The 24,564-nt window shown below is 36.7% G+C and overlaps 1 protein-coding gene across 5 annotated transcripts; it reads left to right on the top strand.

The window, feature by feature from the left end:
• Positions 1-6,476: 6,476 nt before the first annotated feature.
• On the top strand, positions 6,477-19,274 carry LOC149022515 (Tetratricopeptide repeat (TPR)-like superfamily protein). 5 transcript variants are annotated; one of them, XM_089150582.1, is made up of 8 exons: positions 6,477-8,022; positions 11,674-11,755; positions 11,846-12,253; positions 12,337-12,542; positions 12,638-12,730; positions 16,775-16,885; positions 17,707-17,866; positions 18,117-19,274. In XM_089150582.1, exon 1 carries the CDS (start codon positions 6,549-6,551, stop codon positions 7,992-7,994), a length of 1,446 nt encoding a protein of 481 aa, XP_089006708.1. In that variant the 5' UTR covers positions 6,477-6,548; the 3' UTR covers positions 7,995-8,022; positions 11,674-11,755; positions 11,846-12,253; positions 12,337-12,542; positions 12,638-12,730; positions 16,775-16,885; positions 17,707-17,866; positions 18,117-19,274. The 5 variants fall into 5 exon arrangements, with proteins under 5 accessions (XP_089006708.1, XP_089006709.1, XP_089006705.1 ...); XM_089150583.1 differs by lacking the exon at positions 17,707-17,866 and having other exon boundaries at positions 6,477-7,996; XM_089150579.1 differs by lacking the exon at positions 17,707-17,866.
• The last annotated feature ends 5,290 nt before the right edge of the window (positions 19,275-24,564 follow it).

Raw genomic sequence — 24,564 nt, 5'->3', positions numbered from 1 at the left:
GGGTGGAGGTTCAAGTGATTTTCAAAGGGTTAAGGAAGAAAATGGTTGAAGGGATATGTGGGTAAAATTGTTCTTATAAGTTTAGGGTTTAATTCTAAAAGTAAGTTTTGAATCAAGGGGCACTTGAGTCATTTTAACACATAAGAGCTAATTTTGGCATATTATGAATTAAATTTGAATTTTACTAATAGACCTAGACATAAATTTAGTGTCAATAGGGACCCAACCGAGTTTAGGCCCAGACAAAGGAACTCCAATGTCATATTTTCCAAAAGGAAACAAGCAAACTACTTCTGACACCCTAAAAATATGAAATGAATTTGAATGAATGTGCAACACTTGCTGCCTATGATTGAAATCAAAATCTTCACCGAGATTTTGATATCGACAGTATGCAGCATAGAGTTGTGCATTTAATGTGCAACAATGAAATCGAACTACAAAAATAGGCCTTAATCCACTGACACCTGCTTTTTAAGTCTCAAAAGCATTCACCCCCTTTTCTATTAGAATGGTAGGGATTAGAGATAAAAAGGCCATTATACCCTTTCACAAAAGGGTTAGAGTTATCATTAAAACATTGTTATACCCCCTTCTATTTTTTTTTTTTCATTTGTGGCCGGCCACCTTTAAGTGGGGGTAAAACTTTGGTCTCCCCCCTTAAATGAGAATTTATTGGTGACCCACTTTCAACAAACCAAATATTACTTATCGTTACCCACTATTAGTCTCTCACACATTTTTGTTAAATTTGAATTTAAAATGGGGGTTAAACTTTAGTCTCCCCCTTAAATGGGAAAACTTATTGGTGACCCACTTTCAACAAAACAAAATATTAGTCTTTACCCAATATTAGTCTCTCACACCTTTTCTGTTAAATTTGAATTTAAAATGACGATTTTGCCCCTTAAGGTGAGTCATATGACCATAATGCCCTCTTAGTCACAGTGTCTCTAACCTTCCTATGTCATTCTCATCTCCAATGGAAAACCATTCTCTCTCCACTTGAACTCCCTCTACAAATGTCATTCTCCGACTCCCACAACCATACAAGTTTTCCTCACCGCTGCAACTCTTCCCCACCACCGAAAGTCTTCCTCACACACAACAAGTTGATCTATGATGATCCCCCCTGCACAAGTTCAAGCTAATATATTTAAGTAGTTCCTTTGGAAAGCTTAGATTCTGGAATGAAAGCTCATATCTGATTTTCGAAGAGTGACATCTCAATCCAAATTTCAAAAGTGAAAGCTCATATCTGAAAAAATTGAATGAAACCTCAATTCTTGAACTTCAGAATGGGTTACAAAGAAATAAGGTAAAGAAAAAAACTTTCTTTTTCCCTGGAATGAAATGATAGATTGGATTCTCAAAGGAATGACATCTAAGAACTAAATTTCATGAACAAAAGATGTACCAATGCTAGTTCTATGGTGATTTCTAGCCGGGGGAGGGGAGAAGTGATGGGTGATTTCCGGCAGGGAGAGGGGAGAAGGTGGGGACGGTGGTCACCAACAAGAGGGAGGGGTGGTTTCCGGCTAGGTGTAGGTAGAGATGGATGAAGGAAAAATCATTTCATCCACCTAAGGGTTGGATAGAAGAGGGATAGTGTGAGTGGGAGGAATGAGGGCATTATGATCATATTACCCACCTTAAGGGCAATAATGTCATTTTAAATTCAAAGTTAACAACAAAGGTATGAGGGACTAACAGTGGATCATGAGTAATATTGGCTTTTGACAAAAGTGGGTCATTAATAATTTTTCCCACTTAAAGTGAAAATGAGAGTTTCATCCCCATTAGGTGGCCACAGTAAAAACTCTTTCTTCTTCCAAACAAATTACCCAAGATTTTCTCTCTGAAAGTTTTTTTTTTTTTTTTTTGAATTCTGAATTTTTATTTTTTTAATAAGAAATAAGGTACTTAAATTAGCCAATAAAGTTGCATTTACATCCATCATGAGTCATAGTCTCTAAACAAGGGAGTCCTACATGATGGTTTGTTAAACTAAGTAGCCAGAGTTTTGTAGTGTCTTGTCTTAAATTACAGACTTCAAGCTGAGTGGTTATAGGCAGAATATGTGCCAAAATAGGAATTACAGAAAGAGATAAGTTTTGTATCTCTTTTCCTTTGGTCATATATGTTGCCATTACTTCATCACACCAGATTTGTTGAAGTTGTACTAGAGATAAGTTTTGTATCTCTTTTCTTTGGGTCATATATGTTGCCATTACTTCATCACACCATATTTGTTGAAGTTGTACTTAATTCTGTTGGGCTATTGTTATAGCTGTCAAAATGTCTTTTAGTAGATTCTCCAATAGTTGTCTCTGCTGGTACTATCCCTATGCTAATGTCCTGGATGGTTCCTTCCCACAAAAGTCCTATGCTCCATCTGTCACCTTTTAGTTCATTAGGCAAACCTGCACACATTAAGATTGATGAGTACCAAAATGATTAGATGAGTTTAAGCATTTAACATAGGCAGGGGATTGTCTAATTTATGCATTGGTTATTTCTGTGCTATTTATAGGGAATAACTTTAGGTCTCCAACCCACCTTAGCCAGATATGATAGCATATTATTATGAATATGGAGAAAAGCCATATTTTAGTATATTTATCAAAGTCACAACTAGTAGAATGGAATTGCAAAAGCTAATGAGAGTGTAGGTAAACCCAAAACAACCATAATTGATAAGGAAAGATCCCCGGATCGCTTTCTAAAATGAAGATATGCGCGAAAGTAAACGGATCCACGCCGCTACCACCAAAGCTCCCGGGGGACCACAACACTAGAAAAGGGAAAATTCCACAACCCAAATGCCGGTGGAAAGAAGATGGAAGAGGACAAAGCAAAGGAAGGAAACCTCCAAGGGTTTTCCTTCCGCACTAAAGAAAGGGAGAGAGAGAGGGGAACCGCCTCTTCTTAGGAAAAACTTACGTAATGTAATCACACACTTACTCAAGTAATGTGGTGGTTACAAATACATAACCTATATTTTGTAACCGCCTAAAGTGATTTTCGTTTGACCTTGGGCATTTAATTTATTAATTATATTAATAAATTCCAACCGAGAGAATTATTATTATTTATCAATCCATTCTAAGTCCCAATGGTCCGTTGCAACCCAAATTCTCTTTGTCCAATTGCATGACATAAAAATGTGCCAAATAAATTTGTCATTGTTATTGCACAATTCGTAGGTTGGATCTATCCCTACCCACTTGGAGAGTGATTTTGGTTAGCAAACCTGCATTCAAAAGACACTAGAAAAAAATTTTAAAATTTGGATGAAGTGGTAATTTCCAAAAGAATTTCCATCATCTAGAATGAGGTGTTGGTGGTTCACGGTTAAACACTTAAACCAATTCTTGTCTCATTGTTCCATGTTTATTTAGGGTTTCTTCCATCCTTCGGCTTCCTTGTCAAATTCCTCTTCTCAAAGTACCATTGAACTAAATTGATTTTCTTATTAATAAAAAAAAAATTGAATTGATTTTACCTCGAGAGTGGTGGTCTAGTGGTGACAAAGTTTACTTCATTAGTCCCCATTTCCCATTAGTAGGGCAAAGTAGATACTCGTACATCGGAATTTTATCCAATCCACCTTTGATAATGAAATAGACCATCATTTTTTTGTAGATTTGTGACATGTTATAACATCACATCAAAGGGTTGAGATCCATTTGCAACTCACATCAAATTTTTTTTAATTGATTACGGCACATTGTGGAAGGTAAGATGCCAGAATCTACCAATGGAGGGTTAGTAGGATGGTTAGGAACCTGACTTCTTAGTGGAGAGGTTGTGGGTTCAACCCTTGCTGGCGGTATATGTAATATACCAATCCCCAATTTCCCTCTATATAAAAGCGTCGTTGTACCAGAAAAAAAAAAAAAAAAGATGCAAGAATCTAAGTTTGTGCAAAAAGTTTGTTTGGGTGTGAAGGATTCAAACCGTGAATCCAAAGGAAATGCAAGTGATAATTTGTTGATGGATGATAATAGTAATGGTAAATATTTTCCATTTATTGAAGTAATTGGATAGTGGAATTGGTATTGTTGGGTTTTCCATTGAAACAAAGGATCTCTCAATTGTTTTGGTGTTGGGCGGAGAGATTGTTGCATTTCTAGTGGTGCTGCTTCTACAGGAGCCAGGCTTTTCGTGAGCTAGATACCCGAAAAAGCCGAGCTAGTAGAAAGCACCCTATTGTAAAGGGCTTTAGGTTGTGAAAGAAGATGGAGGAAATGCCTTTTTAGCAATTCAATCAACGACGATAGGAAATGTCTAAATTAGACAAATTTACAAATCCCTCTCAAATAGGAAGGGATTCCGGGATTATGAGTTCTAACGGGATTTCCCTTTGCTTGTATGTTGTGTCTCCACCTATGCCTATGCCAGTGATGGCTTTCGAAATTATGGGTTCTACTGCGTAGGGACTAGGGATCCATATTGGGTCGGGATGCTGTTGTTAGTGTGGTACCTCTAGGGTTGGCTGCTCTAGACCTCGGTAAACGAATGCTGAGAAGACAATTGCATAAGGTAAGTCAGATAATCTCTTGCATGTCCCACTTTGTAATTACAAGAGCTGACTTGTTGAAATTTCGCCCTTCCAATCGGTTCTCCGTCTAGTTGCTGTTGTGACCAGGGTTAGAAATGTTGCCGACATTGGGGGTGTTGGTGGCTGGCAATACCATCGACACCCTGAGATGTCGGCGAAATATGGCTGACATCTACAATTGAGTTCAACGTTTTTAAATGTTTTATTACCCAAAATAGTATACTAATAAACCATTCATATGTTGCAAGCGTGCACTTGTATGTGAAGGTATAATAGCAGGACCCACAATGCCATTTCGTTTCCAACTTTTAACTTTTAGTGGTAATGAATAAACTTAATAAATCAAATGAACCATCGATCCCTAGTTCTTTCATCTTTCATAGCCCATGTGATAGAGAGCAAAGAGCAAGAGAGAAGTTTGTCGATGTAGGGTTGGTAGAGTGGTAAGATCCATACTTCTTAGTGGAGAGGTCATGGGTTCGACCCTTGCGGACGACAAAGCTCCCCCTTGAGGATTTAATCAAGGTGTGCACAAGCTAGTCCGGATTACGGATGTCAAAGGTGGTTTGGTTTGGGGTTGGGCTTAATGGTTTTGGGCTAAAAAACACTCAGCCCAAACATGGCCCCATTAGCAAAATAACAATTTCGGGCCGGTTTCGGTTTGGTGCGGTTTGGGTTCAAACTAATGGTTTGGGCTAGCGGTCTATACTTGGATTGACTAACGGTTTGGACTAATAATTTATGGTATGCAAGAAAAAGAATAAAAAGAAATAATCAAGCATCCAACAACAAGAGCCAAAATTCTATAGAAAACAAAATTGCCATTGATCAATTTTCATAAAAAAAATAAAAAGTCATTCCATGTTTTAGAAATCTCACCCACCTTATAGAAATAAAAAACTTGAATAGTAAGTAGTAACATGGAAACTGCAAGCTCATTCCTTAGGCTCCACCGGATTGTCCTAGAACAAATCTTCAAACCAAGAACCCCTTTAAATTCTAACTTGTGCTATGATTGATTGTCTTGAAATTGGTTTATTGTTTTGTGAGAATGTTGATTTTTTTCATTCCCCTTCTATGAAATCCGACCCTTTTTTGGGTTGATATTTAGTATATGCAAAAGAAATACCTCTAGATAAATATAATCATATTTAATCAACATTCTCATACTTGATAAATATTTATTTAATTTAAACAAACTTTGTGCATTCAATTGGACATTCATACTTAATTCTTTTAATTGTCCCTTACAAGTAGTAGAAAAACTATTTGATCTTTGAATTCATACTCAATTTTTTTGATGGTCTATACTAACTACCTAGTGGTACTATAATGAGTCAAATAATATTTAATGTAAAACTATAAAACGGGTTATAATGGATTGCAGTTTGGGTTCGGGTTGGTGCTGTTTGCTTTTTAACGGTTCCGGACTGCAAATTGACATCCTTACCCCGATGAACCTCATATACCCAATAAAAAAAAGAAAAAAAAAATGGAAGTCGGTGAGCGACTGGGAGAGACAGAGAGATCTGAAAAGTCGGTCATTCTTCTCATCCGGCATCCAACAGCACTACCAGTTGCCACCGGCGGAGAAATGGTCGATTTCGCTGACTTTTGGTTGCTGCTGTTCCGACGATTGGTTTCGTGTCGCCTTTGAGCAACATGGCGATTTATCGCCGGCGACATAATGTACGTTGGCTTGTGACTTGATGGTAGTGTCTTAGCTGGTTCGGCTCCTCCAAACTCTTTCCTCTTAACTTGGAATCTTCGGTTCGAAGGGCTTACAAGAGATTCTGCACCTACCTGGTTTCCTTTCGTTAAAGCTTTAATTTTTTTTTAACTTGAAATCTTTGGTTTGAAGTCTTCGGGAGAGCGGGCCGTGGTTTTTTTTTTGCTCAAAATTAGAGCTTTAATTTCTGGCAAAGAGAACAGGTTCAGTAAAACCTTAGGACCCACTTTGCTTGTTCTGGTTTCACTACTTCTCATGGGTGTGCATTCCATTTTTCGTTCGCTATCGGTGTCATATGGTTTCAGAAACCCGAGATATGTTATTAATCAGAAGCGCATGTTTGGGAGTACTTCTGCTGCTGACAACTACTGGAATCTCTTGCAGAAAAATGATTCTGGATCAAGTTTAGAGAGAAAGTTAGCACAAACTAATTGCAAATTGGATGCTTTATGTGTTGAAGATGTTTTGCAGAGGTGCTCCTCTGATCAAGCAATATTGGGTCTGAGGTTTTTCATCTGGGCGGGCCTTCAATCATACTACAGACATAGCGGTTTGATGTATAACAAAGCTCGTCTATTATTTGAGATTGATCATAAGCCAGAATTGCTGAATGATGTTTTAGAAGTGTATAGAACTTGTGGTTCTTTGGTTACTGTGAAAGTGTTTAAAGTGATTTTAAATCTCTGTAGAGAGACAAAGCTTGCAGAAGAGGCTTTAAGGGTATTGAGGAAAATGGGAGAGTTCAATTGCCGACCTGATACTTACTCCTACAATGTTGTTATACGGCTCTTCAGTGAGAAAGGTGATACAGATATGGCATTAGGACTAATGAAAGAGATGGCTATGATTGATCTCTACCCTGACATGTTAACTTATGTTGAGATGATCAAGGGATTCTGTAATGTTGATAGGTTTGAGGAAGCTTGTGGGCTTTTTAAGGTTATGCACAGTCATGGTTGCGTTCCAAATGTTGTGGCTTATTCTGCATTGCTTGATGGATTTCGTAGGGCTGGTAATCTGGAGAGAGCACTAGAGTTATTAGCTGAAATGGAGAAAGTGGGTAGTGATTGTTCTCCAAATACAGTTACATACACGTCTGTGATACAGAGTTTCTGTGAGAAGAGGAGGCCAATGGATGCACTAGGGATTTTGGATCGAATGGTAGATCATGGGTGTCGTCCAAATCGAGTTACAATTAGTACTTTGATCATGGGTCTTTGTGTGGAAGGTTGTATAGAGGAGGCTTATAAGCTTGTTGATAAAGTGGCTGTGCATGGGAGTGTTTCAAGTGCCATATGCTATAGTTCTCTTGTAGTTTGCTTGCTAAGGATAAAAAACATGGAGGAGGCTGAGAAAGTATTTGGAAGGATGTTAAATAATGGAGTGCAGCCTGATGGGTTTGCATGTTACTGTATGATTAAAGAGATTTGTTTGGAGGGACGGGCATTGGATGGATTTGGTTTGTATTGTGAAATGGAGAAGAAGTTCAATTCTCTAGATTCTGTTGACTCTGATTTTTACTCAGTTCTTTTATCAGGACTTTGTCAAGAAAGTCATCTGGTGCAAGTTGCAGAGGTTGTTAATGCAATGATCAAGAAGGGGTTTCGACTGAAAACTCCTCATCTTGCTGTTGTGGTTGAATGCTTGGAGAAATCTGGTCAAAAGGAACTTGCTATGCATCTTGCAACTGTTGGAATATAGGGGTGGGTGGAAGAACAAGATTTTTAAGGTTCACTTTCTGATTGTCTTTGTACCTGTCTTCCAAAATTGTTCTGTTAATTTTTAAGGTGTTTGATTCTGCTTCTCTACATCAGCATGCATGTCTTGGTACGTTAATTTTACTTGAGGATAGTTATTCTATGCATGTCATTAGTCAATCAGAGAATACATCAGACTGTTGTCCTTCAGGTTCTGACTGGTGGGATAGTTGCACCATATTGTTATTTCCTTTGCAAACTCTTGTTTCTGTCATCCAAGCGTCTGTGAATTGGATTAGGTGAAGTAGATATTTATGACTTTGGATAGAAACAGAAGAAAATTCTCTGTTAATAAAGATTATCATCCACTCATAAACTTTTTTTCTATATTCTATTAATATGATATTCAAGAGTTAATATATGTTTATTTTCTAATTGTCTTAGTATCACAGATACATACTCAGGATGCAGCTTTGGTTGGTCTCAGTTCCAACTAATTCAGCCAACCAGTAAGAGGTCTGGCATGTTGGTTTTCCAAATTGACCATATACCAGAAAAACCCAACTAAGTTTGGTAAGATAAAATTTAGTGACTTTGAACTTCCTTATAAGAAGATAGAATTTCACTTAGAGGTCTGGCATGTTGGTCTTCCAAGAGGTTTGCTGTAAGGATGAAATGATTGAGGATAGCAACAGATGGACTTATACTGATTGATAAATGAATATGGTAAAATTGGTCATGGAGTGGATTTATCTGTATTGCTTGCGAAGTCTAGGTATCCAGCTGATGCCATCGTGGTGAATGAATGCATAAAACTAGATGGCATTTCTAGTGTATTTGTTACTAATACCAAGGACTTCAAAGTGTTAGTGAAGTTGATTGATGGACGGATCCATTTATTTTTGTGATTTTGCTGTAAAGTGCGGATATTCATTTGCATAGAACTCTTACTATTTAAGGATCAGGCCCCCTTTTTTCTTTTCCTGTCAGTTCTCGATTTATAAACTCAGGATGATTTCCATCAGTTTTGTAGATAACATAGAAATGGAAAAAATCTTGCTTTATTTGTTTGCTCTCAATGATTTCATTTGAGGTATGTATTTTAAGTTGTATCTATGTGTGATTTCCTTTTGCATTGTTTAGTTTTATCCCATTGTCTCCATAACTTGAAGACTTGGAAAGAAAAGAAGGAATTTAATTTACTGTCATCAAAGTAGGTATTTGATTTCCCCAAAAATTTGTAACCTTCATTGTTTTATTTTCAAGATGCAGTTAATGTATGGATAAAAAGTCAGTTTCCATTTTTATTCTTGGGATTTACTTGTAATTGCTTTTTGAGTCTTTGCTTGTTATAAATAGAACATGGCTGTGTTTTCTAGAGTAAAGAGACATTATTTTCCCCTACTCCCTCTCTTTCTTCATGGTATCAATGCAGGAACCATTCTCCAGATTCTTGTCCAAACCCTACAACCTAGCTACTGCCACCTCTCTCATCCCCATTTTGCCTTTCTGGTTTGTGCCTTCTACTCTTCTTCATCTCTGATCTTTTTTCCATAAAAGCCTCCTCAGATCACTAAGGGCCTTTCCCTTGTTGGATTCTTAGATCCCCTCAAATATTGATATGATAGACCCAAATCATGCATTGGAATGATATTTTCATTGATTACAGCTCATTATCACTTTATCCATTTGCCCAAGGTTAAAAACCTACAATTTAGAACAGTATTGGCCTCGATGTAAATTCAAATTGGATCAAACTAGGAAAGATCAAGAAGCTAAAGTAAAGATGAAGAAAAATAGATAGCTCTGTGCTGGTTTTCTTTTCCTGTAAGTTTTGCACATCTCAACTGTAAATTTTGTTGCTATGTTGTCATGTTAATAATTTCAAGACAAATAAATGATTAAAAATGAAGATCTAAATGGATTAATGGAGGTATCAAAATGGAAGTTTCTGAAGAGAGCATAGTTGGAATCCCAACTCCCGTCCTTGCTGATGCTACTCTCACTAGCTCGAGCCAACAACCAGGCAGCATTCTCTTGATCATTTTTTAAAACCTATCTAAACATACACCAATTCCTTGAGAACCAAAAAGCTGTGCCTATGATTCAAGCTTTAGTTTTTTTAGTTTCTAACCTAGCAATTATATACTAATATTGCAAAGAGGCAACATGTGCAGCCATGCACCTTGCAAGGATCTGTCTCCTTTCTTCCTCTAACCTGAAGAGATTGAAGAGATAAAACTCTCACATTTGGGACGATGTAATCCCCAACCCTCATGTGTCATAAATGAAAAACTCTCCCTAATAGTAGTTGCACTAGTCTTATTACTACTTACCCAAAATAATTAATCTCCCCCCCCCCCCCCTTCTTGGATATAAGGAGTAGCCTTTACCTTGTGGTATGCTATGTTCTAGTGGCCCAAATAAGATTTTAGATCACTGATCCTAATATTTATGCTATGTATACAATAAGCTGATGATGTTTGTCCTTTATTTGCTTTCATAGAAGCCCTCCAACACTCTTAAGCTCTCTTTGTATAGTTTAAATCATTGTTGATCTGACACATAACATGAATAGATGTGTTTGGAACGATTTATGACCGTTTAAAATAAATTATAGAAGCATTAACTTGTAAACAGCTTGGGAGTTGTTTATGATTTACAACCATAAACTATTAAGTTGAGGGGGAATGTACAAATATAGAAATAGAATGACATCAGAGGGAGGTTACTTTCAGCCGTTACGGACCATCTTTCCCTGAACTCGTGTAAGGTTCCAGCTGGCCTATGACATACTGAATCCATCAAGAAATATGAAATTATACAACTCGTCCATTTACAAGGTTAAGGCTCGCTAGAAGGCCCAGATCTGGAAATCTGTTTGGTTGTTCTAGAAACCCCTGGATGGATTCTTGAGACTCGAAATAGATAATCGTCGGAGGAAGAAAGTTCTCACGCAGGTTGAAAGGGTTTTTGCTCTATTTGGTTTAGTTTTTTGGGCGGGGGTGTGATCATTATTTCTCTCAGGAGCAGAGGGTGCTGTGGATTCTTCAAGGAAGGATGGAGATAGGAAGAACAGGAGGTGAAGAAACTCCTAAAACCCGAAAGTTATGCGTCTCTTACCATACCTTAAACAAATTTCCCCCTCAAATAAACTCACTCCCCCCTCCCCTCCCCTCCCCTCCCGAAAATGAAGAAACCAGCCCTAAAGAAAAGAAAAGAAAGAAAAACAATTTTGTGTAACAAATTCTTGGAGCCTCCAGCATTTTAGGACCATTAAGTCTTCCATTTCCAAAAATTTTGGACAAATGGTTGTTGGTGATCCTAGTCTTAACTTGTTCAAGGACAGATGTGGATGGAACAATAGTTGACACCTCTATGGAGTTGCTCAACTCAAACTCAATTTTAAATTAGAATATGATCAGATGCGTTTTTGTTGGTTGGTTTGTATTTTGTTTTTCAGTTGTAAGCAGTTTACCATCCTTAGTATTTTATTTTCCAAGTTAATCTTATATTCAAAGTTTTCTGATGCCTTAGTTTTGTGTGCAAGATATCATATTCAGATTTGCCTTTGTTGATACAACTCACTCACCATCTTATTCTAGTTGCTTGCTATTTTAATGTCTTTTATAGTTGCCTATTATTACTAATTGAATATCTGATGATAATATAATGGTATACAGGTTTTTCTTTGTTAGTGTTTCACCTTGTGACTTTTAATGGATCTAGTGGATTTTGCTCCTTCTTCAAGCACTGCAACTTTGGGTGAGGATGCTTTTGATATGCTTATAATTTTTTATTTATTTGGATTATGTGCCTTTGATATGTTTCTCATATATTGGAACTCAATTGTAGGGAAACATCATAAGAGGGGTCCAAATGTGTCTTTGAAGACACAAAGGATGAAACAAAATGAAATAAGGCATGTGATGGTTAATGTATATGGATAGGGGGATGATGGCTACATAGTAGAGTCCATTACTTACCTGGGGACATTGATAAGAAATGGTTTGAACCTCCTCTATAACTATCACGATTGAAGGAAAGTACCCAAATGTGTCTTTGAAGACACAAAGGATGAAACAAAATGAAATAAGGCATGTGATGGTTAATGTATATGGATAGGGGGATGATGGCTACATAGCAGAGTCCATTACTTACCTGGGGACATTGGTAAGAAATGGTTTGAACCTCCTCTATAACTATCATGATTGGAGGAAAGTACCCATTCACTACAAGGAAGCATAATGGAATAAAATCCAGGTAAAATGATTCACAATCTTACTTGGATTAGTATTTACAACTAAGATGTTTCTTTTTTAATAAATGATTCTTTTTTCTTGTAGGGGAGATATCAAGTGGATGTTTTGGGTAAGAAATGGATATACGTCAAAATGGGGCTGCAATGGAAGGATTTTAAAAGGGATTTAAAAAAAAAGAGTTTTATGATGATGTTGGTAGTATTGATGAGACAATCAATAATTGTCTAGCGGTGGTTCCATTAAATAAGTGAAAGGAACTAATAGACATATGGAATAGTGAAAAGAACTTGGTAAGATGTCATTTATTTAAGAAAATACATTTTATGAGTAAGAGTCAATGTTACATAATGCTAATTAATCTTTTAATTGTTTTGTTATTATGCAGAAAATGTGTCATGTGAATATTGACATTAGAAAGCTCCAAAAGATGACCCATACTTGTGGTCGAAGAAGCTATGCACAATGTTTTTGCATGAAGGCACGTTTATGAAATGTCACTTTATTTAAATTATTGTGAACATGTATGCAAACTATTAGTTAACATTTTTATCTTTGTTTATTTATTTTTGTTGGATTTCTGTAGAAAAAAGGAGAACTCCGCCAGTGTTTTGCTGCCGGTCCCTAAGCCCGGGTAAAGGAGGAGGGTTGGTGCATCAGGTCGGCAGCCGGCACCGGAAAAAATCTAGCCAAACATTTTTTCATGGATTCGACCTTATATGATAAAAGCTATGCTAGGGCATTCCTCGACAAAAGAAGCGACGCGCTACATTATGACCCGGGTGTAGTGATAAGTGGACAAGGGTTAGCTACGGCGTCCCCTGTAAGCAACGCGTCGCATCGGCGCCCGGATGCGGTGATAGGTAGGCAAGGGTTCCCCGCCGTGGACGAGTGTGGGTAAAGAAGCTAGTCCATAAGCGTAGGATTAGATTGGCATCTTGGAACATAGGATCTTTAACTGGTAAGAGCTTAGAATTGATAGATGTTATGAGGAGAAGAAGGATTAATGTAGCTTGCATCCAAGAGACTAGATGGAGGGGTAAAAAAGCCAAAGAGTTGGATGACTTTAAACTTTGGTATCTTTGGGGATAAAACAAATAAAAATGGAATGGGTATAATAGTGGATAAAGATTTAAAAAATGATGTGGTGGATGTTAAAAGAGTGGGTGATAGGATTATTGCTATCAAGCTTGTAATGGAGAAAGAGTTCATAAATATAATTTGTGTATATGCACCTCAAGTAGGATTAGATGAAAGTCTAAAACTAGATATGGATGGATTAATGCAAGGAATTCGTCAAGGAGAAAAGATTATCATAGGAGGTGATTTAAATGGACATATTGGAAAAGATCAAGGAGGATATGAGAGTGTTCATGGAGGATATGGTTTTGGAGAAAGGAATGAGGAGGGGATTTCAATTTTGGATTTTGCTACTGCTTTTGATCTATCTATTATAAATACTTACTTCAAAAAGAGAGATGAACATTTAATTACTTTCAAAAGTGGACAGCATAGAAGCCAAATAGATTTCTTCCTAACTAGAAGGACTGATAGATTGTTGTGCAAAGATTGCAAGGTGATACCGGAGGAAAGCTTAACTGCACAACATAGACTTGTGGTCTTGGATATGTGCTTAGTCCCAAGAACACATAAAAGGTCCAAGGTAAACTATCCCAGAATAAGATGGTGGAATTTGAAAGGAGAGTACTCTAAATCCTTCGTTAATGAAGTAGTCAAACAAGGAAAATGGGATTTTAAAGGGGATACCAATGCAATGTGGAATGAGATGGCTATGTGTATTAAGAAGGTGGCTAAAGATGTTCTAGGTGAATTAAAAGGAAAGATCCATTCTTATAGAAAGACGTGGTGGTGGGATAGTGAGGTTCAAGCTGCCATTAGGAATAAAAAAGGTAGTTTTAAGACATGGCAAAGAACTAAGGATGTTGAGGATCTTCAAAGGTATAGGTTGGATAGAAATGAAGCAAAGAAAATTGCGGGAAAAGCAAGGGAAAGGATGTATGAAGAGTTATACAATAAGTTGGGCACAAAGGAAGGGGAAAAATCTATTTATAAGATAGCTAAAATGAGGGATAGGAATAGTAGAGATCTTGACCATGTTAGATATATTAAAAATGGAGATGGTAAAGTATTAGTTTGTGAGGAGGATATTAAGAAAAGATGGGAAACTTATTTCTCTATTTTTCTAATTAAGCATTCTTCAAGCACTTATGTTTCAGACGATTACACTTTTCACCAAGGCACCAATGTCCGAACCTATATACGTAGAATTTCGATGTCCAAAGTAAAAGAAGCTTTAAGGAGGATGAAACCCGGCAAGACACAAGGTCGTGATGAAATCCCAATTGAAGTATGGAAGAGCTTAGGAACCCATGGACTAGTTTGGTTGACTAAGTTGTTTAATAAGATTATGAGCACAGGGAAAATGCCAGATGATTAGAGGAGAAGTGTTGTGGTTCCAATTTACAAAAATAAAGGAGATATTCAAAGTTGTAATAACTATAGGGGCATTAAATTGATGAGCCATATGATGAAATTATGGGAGAGAATAATTGAAACCCGTTTGAGGCACTTAACTACTGTTACGGAGAACCAATTTGGGTTTATGCCAGGAAGATCTACAACGGAGGCTATTTGCTTAATTAGGAGACTTATGGAAAGGTATAGAGAATGTAGGAAAGATCTTCATATGGTATTTATTGACCTAGAAAAAGCTGATGATAGAGTCCCTAGAGTGTTAATTTGGCAAGTACTAGAGAAAAGAAGTGTTGCAAGTAAATATATAGATATACTTAAGGATATGTATGATGGTTCGGTGACTAGTGTTAGAACAGTGGGGAGACAAAGTAATGAATTCCCGATAACAGTTGGGCAACATCAAGGGTCAACTTTAAGCCCATATCTATTTGCATTGGTAATGGATGAATTAACCAAAGACATTCAAGATGAGGTCCCCTGGTGTATGCTTTTTGCGGATGATATTGTGTTGATTGATGAGACCCAAGTGGGGATTAATACCAAATTAAAATCATGGAGATTAGCTTTGGAATCAAAAGGCTTTAAACTTAGTAGATCGAAGATAGAATATTTAGTTTATAACTTTAGTCATGATCGGGCAGATGATGAGGTGGTGATACTTGACGATAAAGAGATTCCTCAGAGTGATTGTTTTAGGTACCTAGGTTCAATCATAAGTAAAAGAGGTGATTTAGAAGATGAGGTTTTCCAAAGAATTAAAATAGGGTGGATGAAGTGGAGAGGTGCGTCCGGGGTCTTATGTGATCGGCGTATTCCATTAAAGCTTAAAGGAAAATTTTATAGGACCGTTGTTCGACCAGCTATGATGTAAGGTGCAGAGTGTTGGGCTGTTAAAAAAATCATATAAATAAACTCAGTGTAGCAGAAATGAGGATACTAAGATGGATGAGTAGCAAAACTAGGATGGATAAGATAAGAAATGATCATATTAGAGTTTGGTCTGGGAGTTGCTCCCATAAGTGATAAACTTAGAGAAAGTCATTTGAGGTGGCACGGCCACGTTCAACGGAGACCTATAAATGCTCTTGTACGGAGAAGTGATATAATCCATATTGAAGGAACTAAAAGAACTAGGGGTAGACCTAAGATAACCTTAGGAGAAGTGGTGAAAAAGGATATGTATAGCTTAGGCCTTGTATCTAGCATGGCTTCGAATAGAACTGATTGGAGGGCAAGAATCCATGTAGCTGACCCCATTTAGTTGGGACAAGGCTTATTGTTGTTGTTGTTGTTCTGTAGAAAAAAGGAGCATCCTAAAGGTGTGGACCCACAAGGATAGAGATGTTTTTTGAAATGCATACAAGGAAGGATGAAACTCTTTTTTTATCCTACTTCAGCTGAAGTAATGGTATGTATTTATTTATAAGATTAATGTTTGCATGAATGATATGATATTGGAATCTTTAGTGAACTTGGTTGAAAAATGTTTAATGATCAGAGAGCAATAAATGAAGAGTTGGCTAATTTGCTTGAACAGAATCGAAATGATGTTCTAGTCCTTGAAAGTATCTTCACCACTCATTTGGATCTGATACCCATGGTCGGGTACGTTTGCGAGGAGCGGGAGTAAGTCCAAAGGATTTTGGGCTAACAAAAACCCAACAAAACTAGGAGTTGGATGACAAACTTGCAGAGGTGACTCAAAAACTCCAACAAGTTGAACAAGAAAGAGAAGAGGAAAAGAGACAAAGAGAAGAAAGGAAATTAGATGCTTAAAAGTAGAATGCATTGCAGGAGAAAGTGGAGTTATTAGCAAAATTGTTATTGAACAGGAATCCTGTATTAGGTAATGATAAACCATTATGTTTCATTTCACTAACGTATAATTTATCTAAGAACCAAGCAGGTACAATTGATTTGAAAATTAACTTTTATTTATGTTGTAATTGACCAACAACTTTTATCTTGTGTTTGTGTTTTGGGTTTTCAGTGGGATGTGATTTGACAACTAAGCCCCCCCTTGTTTCAGGGTCATCCGTAGTCGACAGATCCAGCCAGCAGCATACAGTCTCTTTTTAGAACTCCTTAAGCGATATGCCTTCTCATTTTCATCTCAAATTAAGGGACAAAATTTTCAAAAGTGAGTTCTTGATCTTCTTATCTTTACCTTTTTATTCTTAAATCCCTTTTTATGAGAAGGTCAGAGTTGTTAATCTGTCTCTGTTACACAATTTCACTGGCGTTACTTTGTCTTGGTTAGTGAAAAGCTCTTCTTCCCTTTTGTGGGTTCCTTTATAATCTACTTTAAGAATTACTTCATGAAACAAGTAGAAGATATCCCTGTACAGAGTCATGTGCTAATTAGGTAACCATAGATTCCTAATTAAAATGGATATCTGGCAAATGGGAGGAACAGTGTTCATTGTGATTCAACCAAGGCATTTGCTTTTTTAAGCAAAGTAAGATCTCAGCAAATATCAACACTTTCTCATTAGAATCTCTTTGTTTTCTCACTGTGGATGCAAATAGTACAGTCTTTGAGCTTATGCTGCTTGGCATCAGTTTTGGTTTTAGAGGAAAACAGAGAAAGATGAGCAATTGTGCCGAAAAGGTTAAATCCTAAATGAAAAACTATCGTTTAACTAACTTGTGTTGCTTCATGGGAAGATAATGCCATATTGTCATGTTTACTCATAAGAGTGTATTTGTAGATTTACATGGCTTATCAGGTCATAGTTCTATTATCATTAGCAACAGCAGCATATTGTCATCAAAGCTTTTGTCTGAACTACTTAGGAAGAGGAATCCACCTTACTAGGTGGTTTCCACATTCCCCCCCTCCCCCTAGCTCAGACAAAAGCTTGATGACAAAATGCTGATGTTGGTCATAATGATAATAGAATTGATGACTCTGAGGATGGAGCAAACAATGACTACTATATTTCATTAAATTGTTCAAAGGCAGGGAGGAAATACACTTGAAATTGGCTGATCTAGTGAACCTATGAACTGCAAATTTGGAGAGAGGAGTCCATATGAAAGATGCCAATGGAATCAGATCCACAGGGCTAGAGCATCACTTGTGGATGCCAGAGCATTTCAAAGAGCTTACTTCTGGGAGGTGCATCTAACTAGGCCCTGAAAATTTAGTGTGTTTTGTACTACTGTTCACAATGAAATAAGATCTTATCAGGCTAGAAATATATGCTCTGCTACTGCACCAACATTTCTGTATTGGGCAAAGACTATTGCACAATCTACGTATTCTCATATCCTTTGCCAACGATATGTTTACCACAATGAATTTATCTTTCAGTTTTGTGCTTTATTACTTGAACATGAGTTATTTCTAATTTCTTTTTGTTATGCAGGATCATGAAATCTGTGGATGATGTTCTTCATCTTTCTCAGTTTTTCGTTCTTCAAGCTTGTGAACCAGGAATGCTTGCAGTTGAGTTTGTCTTTTCAATTTTATGGGCAACTACTGGACACAACATTAGATGATGGACTGCTGGAACTGACACCAGAAAAGGAGCCCAGTTGAATGAGTTTGATTGTGAACGCCAAGCCTGTTACTATTTTTATCTCTATTCACATATTCCAATTCGAATGAGTGAACGCCGAAATTCCTTTTCTGATTTAGTAGCAAGTGTGGAGCTTTTATTTTCCCATCGGTCTCGATTTCAGTCCTTTGATTCCTGAGCTAGCTTCTTCCACAGCAATGTCTACTGAAAGGACTAGCAAATGGGGAGGTGGTGATGACATTTAAGAATGCGGTTCTGCTACACTTGGTCTGTGGTTAGGGTTAACAGTAGCGTTTTGGCTTGCCCATAAGGTCTATGCTGTAAATCTTGTTTCTGATCCTTCTCCCACACTAGTTCTCCTCTGGGTAAAAAATTGCCATCACCTTATCAACTTCATTGTGATTCAATCTTGTTTGTTCAAAAATATGTTTTAGAGTTCGTTGGTTTTTGAAATTTCTGCAGGTTATTGAGTGTCCATTTGTTATTGTACTTTATAGTCTCTTCTGGTGTAATCCTTAGAAATGTTGAGTGAGTTAAGCTGATCCCTATTCTTGGTGTTGATTTACTTCTTGATTTTTATTTTCTGTTAACTTTAGATAAACTCAATTGGTGGTTACTAGTGTCTTAACAGTTTCTGTTAACTTTTTAAAGCTCTTTATTTCCCTCATTGTGACTTCCTAGAAGCTTCTTTAGGGTCACAGCCATCTTGGGCTTGGAGAGGCATTTTAGTTGGGAGAGAAGTACTACAAAAAGGATTAATGTGGAAGGTGGGTTTAGGTGAGCACATTCATATTTGGGAAGATTCTTGGTTGTGTTCTACATGGAATTTCAAGGTGCAACATCAGGGATTTCGAGCAAGCTCAACTTTGACTAGGGTTGGGGAATTGATCGATCAAGAGACTAGAAAATGGAAGTCTCAATTAGTACTTCAAACCTTTCATGTTGATGATGCAGAAGAAATCTTGAAGATACAATTAGGTCTTTTTCAATTGGAAGATAGACTTATTTGGGGCGCAAATAGGAATGGGATCTTCACTACTAAGAGTGCTTATCACCTCCTCACCAATGTCTGAGACCATTTGGATCGAAGGGTAATCAAACCTCTCGGTTACGATGGACCTAGGATGTGGAAAAATGTTTGGAGTTGTAATGCTACCCCAAGGTGTGTAATTTTATTTGGAGGGCTTGTTCTAAAGCATTGAGCTAGGAGTTAATTTAGGGAGAGATGAAAATGGTGAAGGATATAACTTGTCCAAGATGTGGATTAACCTTGAAGAATCTGAAGATCATATAATAATGCATTTGCAAGAGCTGTTTGGTTTGGGTCGATTTCTCATATATCCCTCCATGTATTGATCACCAGAGTTTACTAAATTTGTGCCAAATTGGTTAAAACCTGGATAGTGAAGGTCAAAGAAGGGCTCCGAAACTGGTTTAGCCGCATGCTGAATCGTTGTTGGAACTTATGGCGTCTCGTAATGATCTCATCTTCAATGGAGTGGATTCGACACCATCCAGGTGTTCACGAAGGCTCTCGCTCAATTTGAAGATCTTTGTAGTTCCCGGAACTCCTTCTCTCGGTTAGCCTTCGATATTGGGTGATGAGAGACGAAAAAGAAGGAAGTAAGGTGGTCTAAGCCTTTGAGTGGGGTTGTTAAACCGAATTCGGATGCAGCTAAGGTAGGATCAAAAGGGGGACTGGGGTTTGTTATCCGAGATTGTAGAGGGTTGCTTTGCTGGGCGGTGTCTATTGAGGTGAGCTTCACCGAGGTGCTTCAAAGATGAAGCTCTAGCGCCAAGAGAAGGATTAGTCAATGTTTGGCTGAGTGGTTCGAGATGATTGAAGCTGAGATCGATTGTTTGCAACTTTACAATGCTTTTGAAGACAATATTCAAACCCCTATTTGTGTGGACAATTTGAAATGGGATATTAAGTACTTAGCTAGAAAATTTGTAGGTTGCAAATTTCTTTTCTCTCCAAGGGAGACATTAACAATGGATCTTTTCACTGAAAAGGTCTCAATGTTCGGGGAGGTTTGACCGGCCTATTTCCACTACTTAGGATATTCACGTGCTTTGTAGCTCGGATTTATCTCCTTTTGTTTAGTTGAATGAAATGTGGTTTACCAAAAAAAAAAAAAAAAAAAGTTTCTCAAGGTAGTTGTTTTTATGACCACATTTATTAGTAGTATTTTTTTTTTTTAGAAATTAAAATTTATTGAGGCAAAGCGGAAGCACTAGGATTAAATAATTGAGTAGGGGTGTAAGTGGTAATCGAAACCCGCTTCTGAATTCACATCCTCATCTGTTTAGGGGTACCCAAATTCGTCCGATTATCAATAGGATGCGGACATGGTATACCATTTCTTACCGATTATTATCCGTCCGATAAAATTATTTGATTAAGTTACTTATATAGATTTATTTTTCTTATTTTATAAATTTTTTATTTGTGATATGTGATTATTTTTCTAGATTTTTTACTAAAATTAGTTACCAAAGTTGTTAAATTCTTAAATTTTAAACAATCCTCACAAATAAAATGGTAAAGATGTAATCAAGTAATCGAAAACTTGTATTCAATTTGTACTCATGCCTATTTAGAATAATCTACTCAAGAAAATAACTATCCGATTATCATCCGAATCCGACTAAATTCGTCCGAAAACCATTAGGATATTATCCGAATCCATCCGAATATAATAGAATGTGGATATAGTACCATCACCATCCGATCCGAATCCGGTATGTTTACACCCACTATAATTGAGCCAGGGAGTGGATAACATCCAACAGTTGTATCCTCCACCAAATGAGCCTTCCCATCTGCTACTGAATTGCGGGTTCTAGTAACAAAAGAAAAACAACAATCCTCTAAATAAGAGGCAAAATGAATCAGCTCCAAACTGGCAGATTTGAAGATAACCTTCCGCAAATCTTCCTAAAGTGCATAAACCATGGCAGTTCGAAGAGCAAGTGCTTCACCCACAAGAACTGATCCAAAGCTCACCGGGTCTAACACAACAAGAAGGACCTTGCCCAACTGATTACAAGCCCAGACCACACCGCTCCCCTTCAGCAGCAAAGAAGAAATTTTTTATTAGAGGTCATGAAAGAATTAAATGCATTATGTCATACCATTAAAAAAGTGAAATTATTTCATACCATCAAGATTTATAATTCATCTCTTCATTGAATTTTCAAATTATAAGGATGTCAAAGTGAAATTATGTCATACCATTAAAAAAAAAAAACAAAAACAAAAACAAAATGGCATTATGTCAATGGTTGAATTCTAGCATTTGGGTTCTCTCGGGTTGGAATCGGATAGGGCATTGAGAATTGATTCAGAAGTTAATATATTTTTTCTATATATAGGGAATGGAGACATTACATATATCATCAGGGAGAGTCAAATTCACGATTTTTTCACTAAGTTTTGGTAATTATCACTAAACAACCTTGTGTTGGTAATCCTTAGTGTAGGGCCAATGTGATTCTGTATTGGGTGATTATTTTGCATGCTAATGTGTCCGGACATGAGAAACCACGGATTTTGCTTTAATCTTATGCAATAAATGCATAGGACTATTCAGCCCGAAAAGTGCAGTTGTCGAGTCAAGATTCGGTCGAGATTTTCGATCTCGACCATTGAGAAACAAGCGGTGGAGATTGAAATCTCGACCGAGATCTCAATCTGACAACTGCAATTTCAGCTGAACGTGTTCTGCGCATTTGTTGCGCAAAATTGAAGCTCGATCCGTGAAACCCATTCTTTCGCTCTTGGTTTATTTATTGTGATTGAGTTGCCTGACTGTCCATATAGCTTTCAGCCTTGGTATCTCTATGTCATTTCATAGGAGTACTTTAAAATGTCTTATTCAACATTCTTTATCACTTGCATTTCATTTGTTTGCAAGTGAAAAAAAAGGGTGGAATTGAATAGTTATAGTAGGATGTGAGAGAAGAAAAGAAAAAGAAAAAGAAAAAGTAAAGATTTTATAGAAAAGTTGAAGATATCGGTCATGTGTAAAATAGAAAATCCATACTTCTCAGTGGAGTGGTAGAATCCATACTTTTCCGTGGAGAGGTCATGGGTTCGACCTTTGCGAACGATAAAACTCCCTCTGAGGATGTAATCGAGATGCCCACAAGTTGGTCTAAATAAATCTTAGATACCAAAAAAAACTATTATCCCCCTCTTTAATGGTGTTAAGTGGTTGTTAACATTGAATATGTAATATCTATTTTGCCCTTCATTAAAATTAAGAAGTAAAAAAGATGACATTATCCTCATTTATAGAAACTATACTGAATGCCAATTATAACCTTAAAATATTATATTTTAGAATTAATTTTGGGTTTGAAATAGTACCAACCGTCTCCATTCAAAATTTGATGAAAACTCAGAAATTAAGAAAGTTTGTAAATGAATTATCTCTTGAGATCTTGTTTTTTTACCCCTTATTCCATCAAAATGTGTATCATGGTGAAGATGAATTGTTTCATAGTATAAATTTAAGTTCAAACAGTAGGAGCAGTGATTTAAAAAAAGAAAAGAAAAAAGAATCTCTTATGTGTATTGTAATTCTTGGAATTAACACATAAGAACAAAACGACAATGATTTTCGCTGTAGTGTGATTCTTGCTAATGAGGGTCTTACTGTTACAGTAAAAAAATATAATCACATGGATTTTCAGATAAGATTCATCTTCAATGGAAGCGTTGTCCTGAAATTATTTTTCTTTTTGTTTTCTTCTGAGAATTTAATTTAGAGATTGGTGGGACCACATGCTTATGGTTGTTGAAACTCTTAAGCTCGACTTCAATTTTTCACAATCACAATGACGAAAATTTTACACACAAATTAACATATAAGATATTAATTGATAGGAAATTTAGTAATATGTACAATGGTTAGCATATATTAGGTGATTTTCAATTTTTAACTTTGAATTAAATTTTATCTTTCCTTTTTATTTAGTTTCTATTTTGAGTCTTATTCAATCACATCTTTCCTTTATTTGGTCTTTTTTTAAGAGAAGAAAATTGTTTTAAGATTAATTTTTCGGATTTTTGTTGGCGCCTACGCGGATATTGTCCGCACAGGCAGCAGATGTGACACGTGTATGAAAAAAAACCAACGACTTAAAACAGATTTAGCTTTTTAAGATTCTTCATTATTTGCAATCAAACACCCTTTATCGAAACTAAATTTGCAAAACAAGTCCAAAATTTGGGTGAAAACAGAAAACCAACGATTTTGCGGATCAGGCTACCACATTTTGGTTCGTCATCCTCCTTTCACAAATGAAACTCGAGAGCCGAATAATCATTTTCAATTCTCTGAAGTCGAACATAACTGTTCGATTCGATTGAAGTACCAGCTTTAGTTTTGGGTTATGGTTTTTGGTTTGGAGGATATCGATTCTAAAAAAGACATCCTTCATGGAAAAGGTTTTATTTTTTTTATTTATTTTTTATTTTTTATCTCTCACTACTAGGGGGCCTTCAGAGAAAACTTTCGATTAAAGTCAACGAGTTGCCTAATCACTACGGTTGAAAATGGCAATTGAGAAATTTCGAGGTTAAACAATTGTGTTTTCAACATAAACCATAACCCTCTCTTCCGTCTCCGGTAATTAGTCTATCTTCTTCGTCGGCTTAACCGCTATTCGGACAATTTTGCTTTCCTTGACTCCACGGCTGATCTCTTTCTGACATGGTATTGTGTTTTCGATCTCAATCGATGCCTCTTCTTTATTTCTATGTCTCTTATTTTCTTGTGTTTATTAAATTTGTGCTTGGGTTCTCAAGCTTGAAACCAGAGCTTTCTTCCAATTTTTATTCTAATCGGCCATCAGACATTTTGTCAATCTTTGTGATCTTCAGTAGTATTTATTTTTAAGTAAAGAAATAGAACAAATTCAGAAATCCTGGATAGTTCGTTGTTTATTCTTGTTGGATATTTTTAATGAAAACTTGAAAAATATGTTGTAGAACCTATATATTTTTTGAGTTTTAATGAAATTGAAAATTTGGACTCTCGAGTTTCATTTGTGAAAGGAGGATGAATGTGTAGTCGGATCCCATGGAAGCAAAATCGTTGTTTTTCTATTTCGCCCAAATTTTGGACTTGTTTTGTGAATTTAGTTTCAATAAAGGGTGTTTGATTGCAAATAAGGAATAATCTTAAAAAGTTAAATATGTTTGAATCGTTGGTTTATTTTTCATACACGTGTTGCAACCTGTTGCCTACGCGAACGATATCCGCGCAGAAGCCAAACAAAAATC

Source organism: Hakea prostrata, chromosome 3 (assembly GCF_041222555.1).
Source record: "Hakea prostrata isolate BN-2017 chromosome 3, UWA_Hpros_2, whole genome shotgun sequence".
Lineage (NCBI taxonomy): Eukaryota > Viridiplantae > Streptophyta > Magnoliopsida > Proteales > Proteaceae > Hakea > Hakea prostrata.
This window is presented reverse-complemented; position numbering and strand designations above follow the sequence as displayed.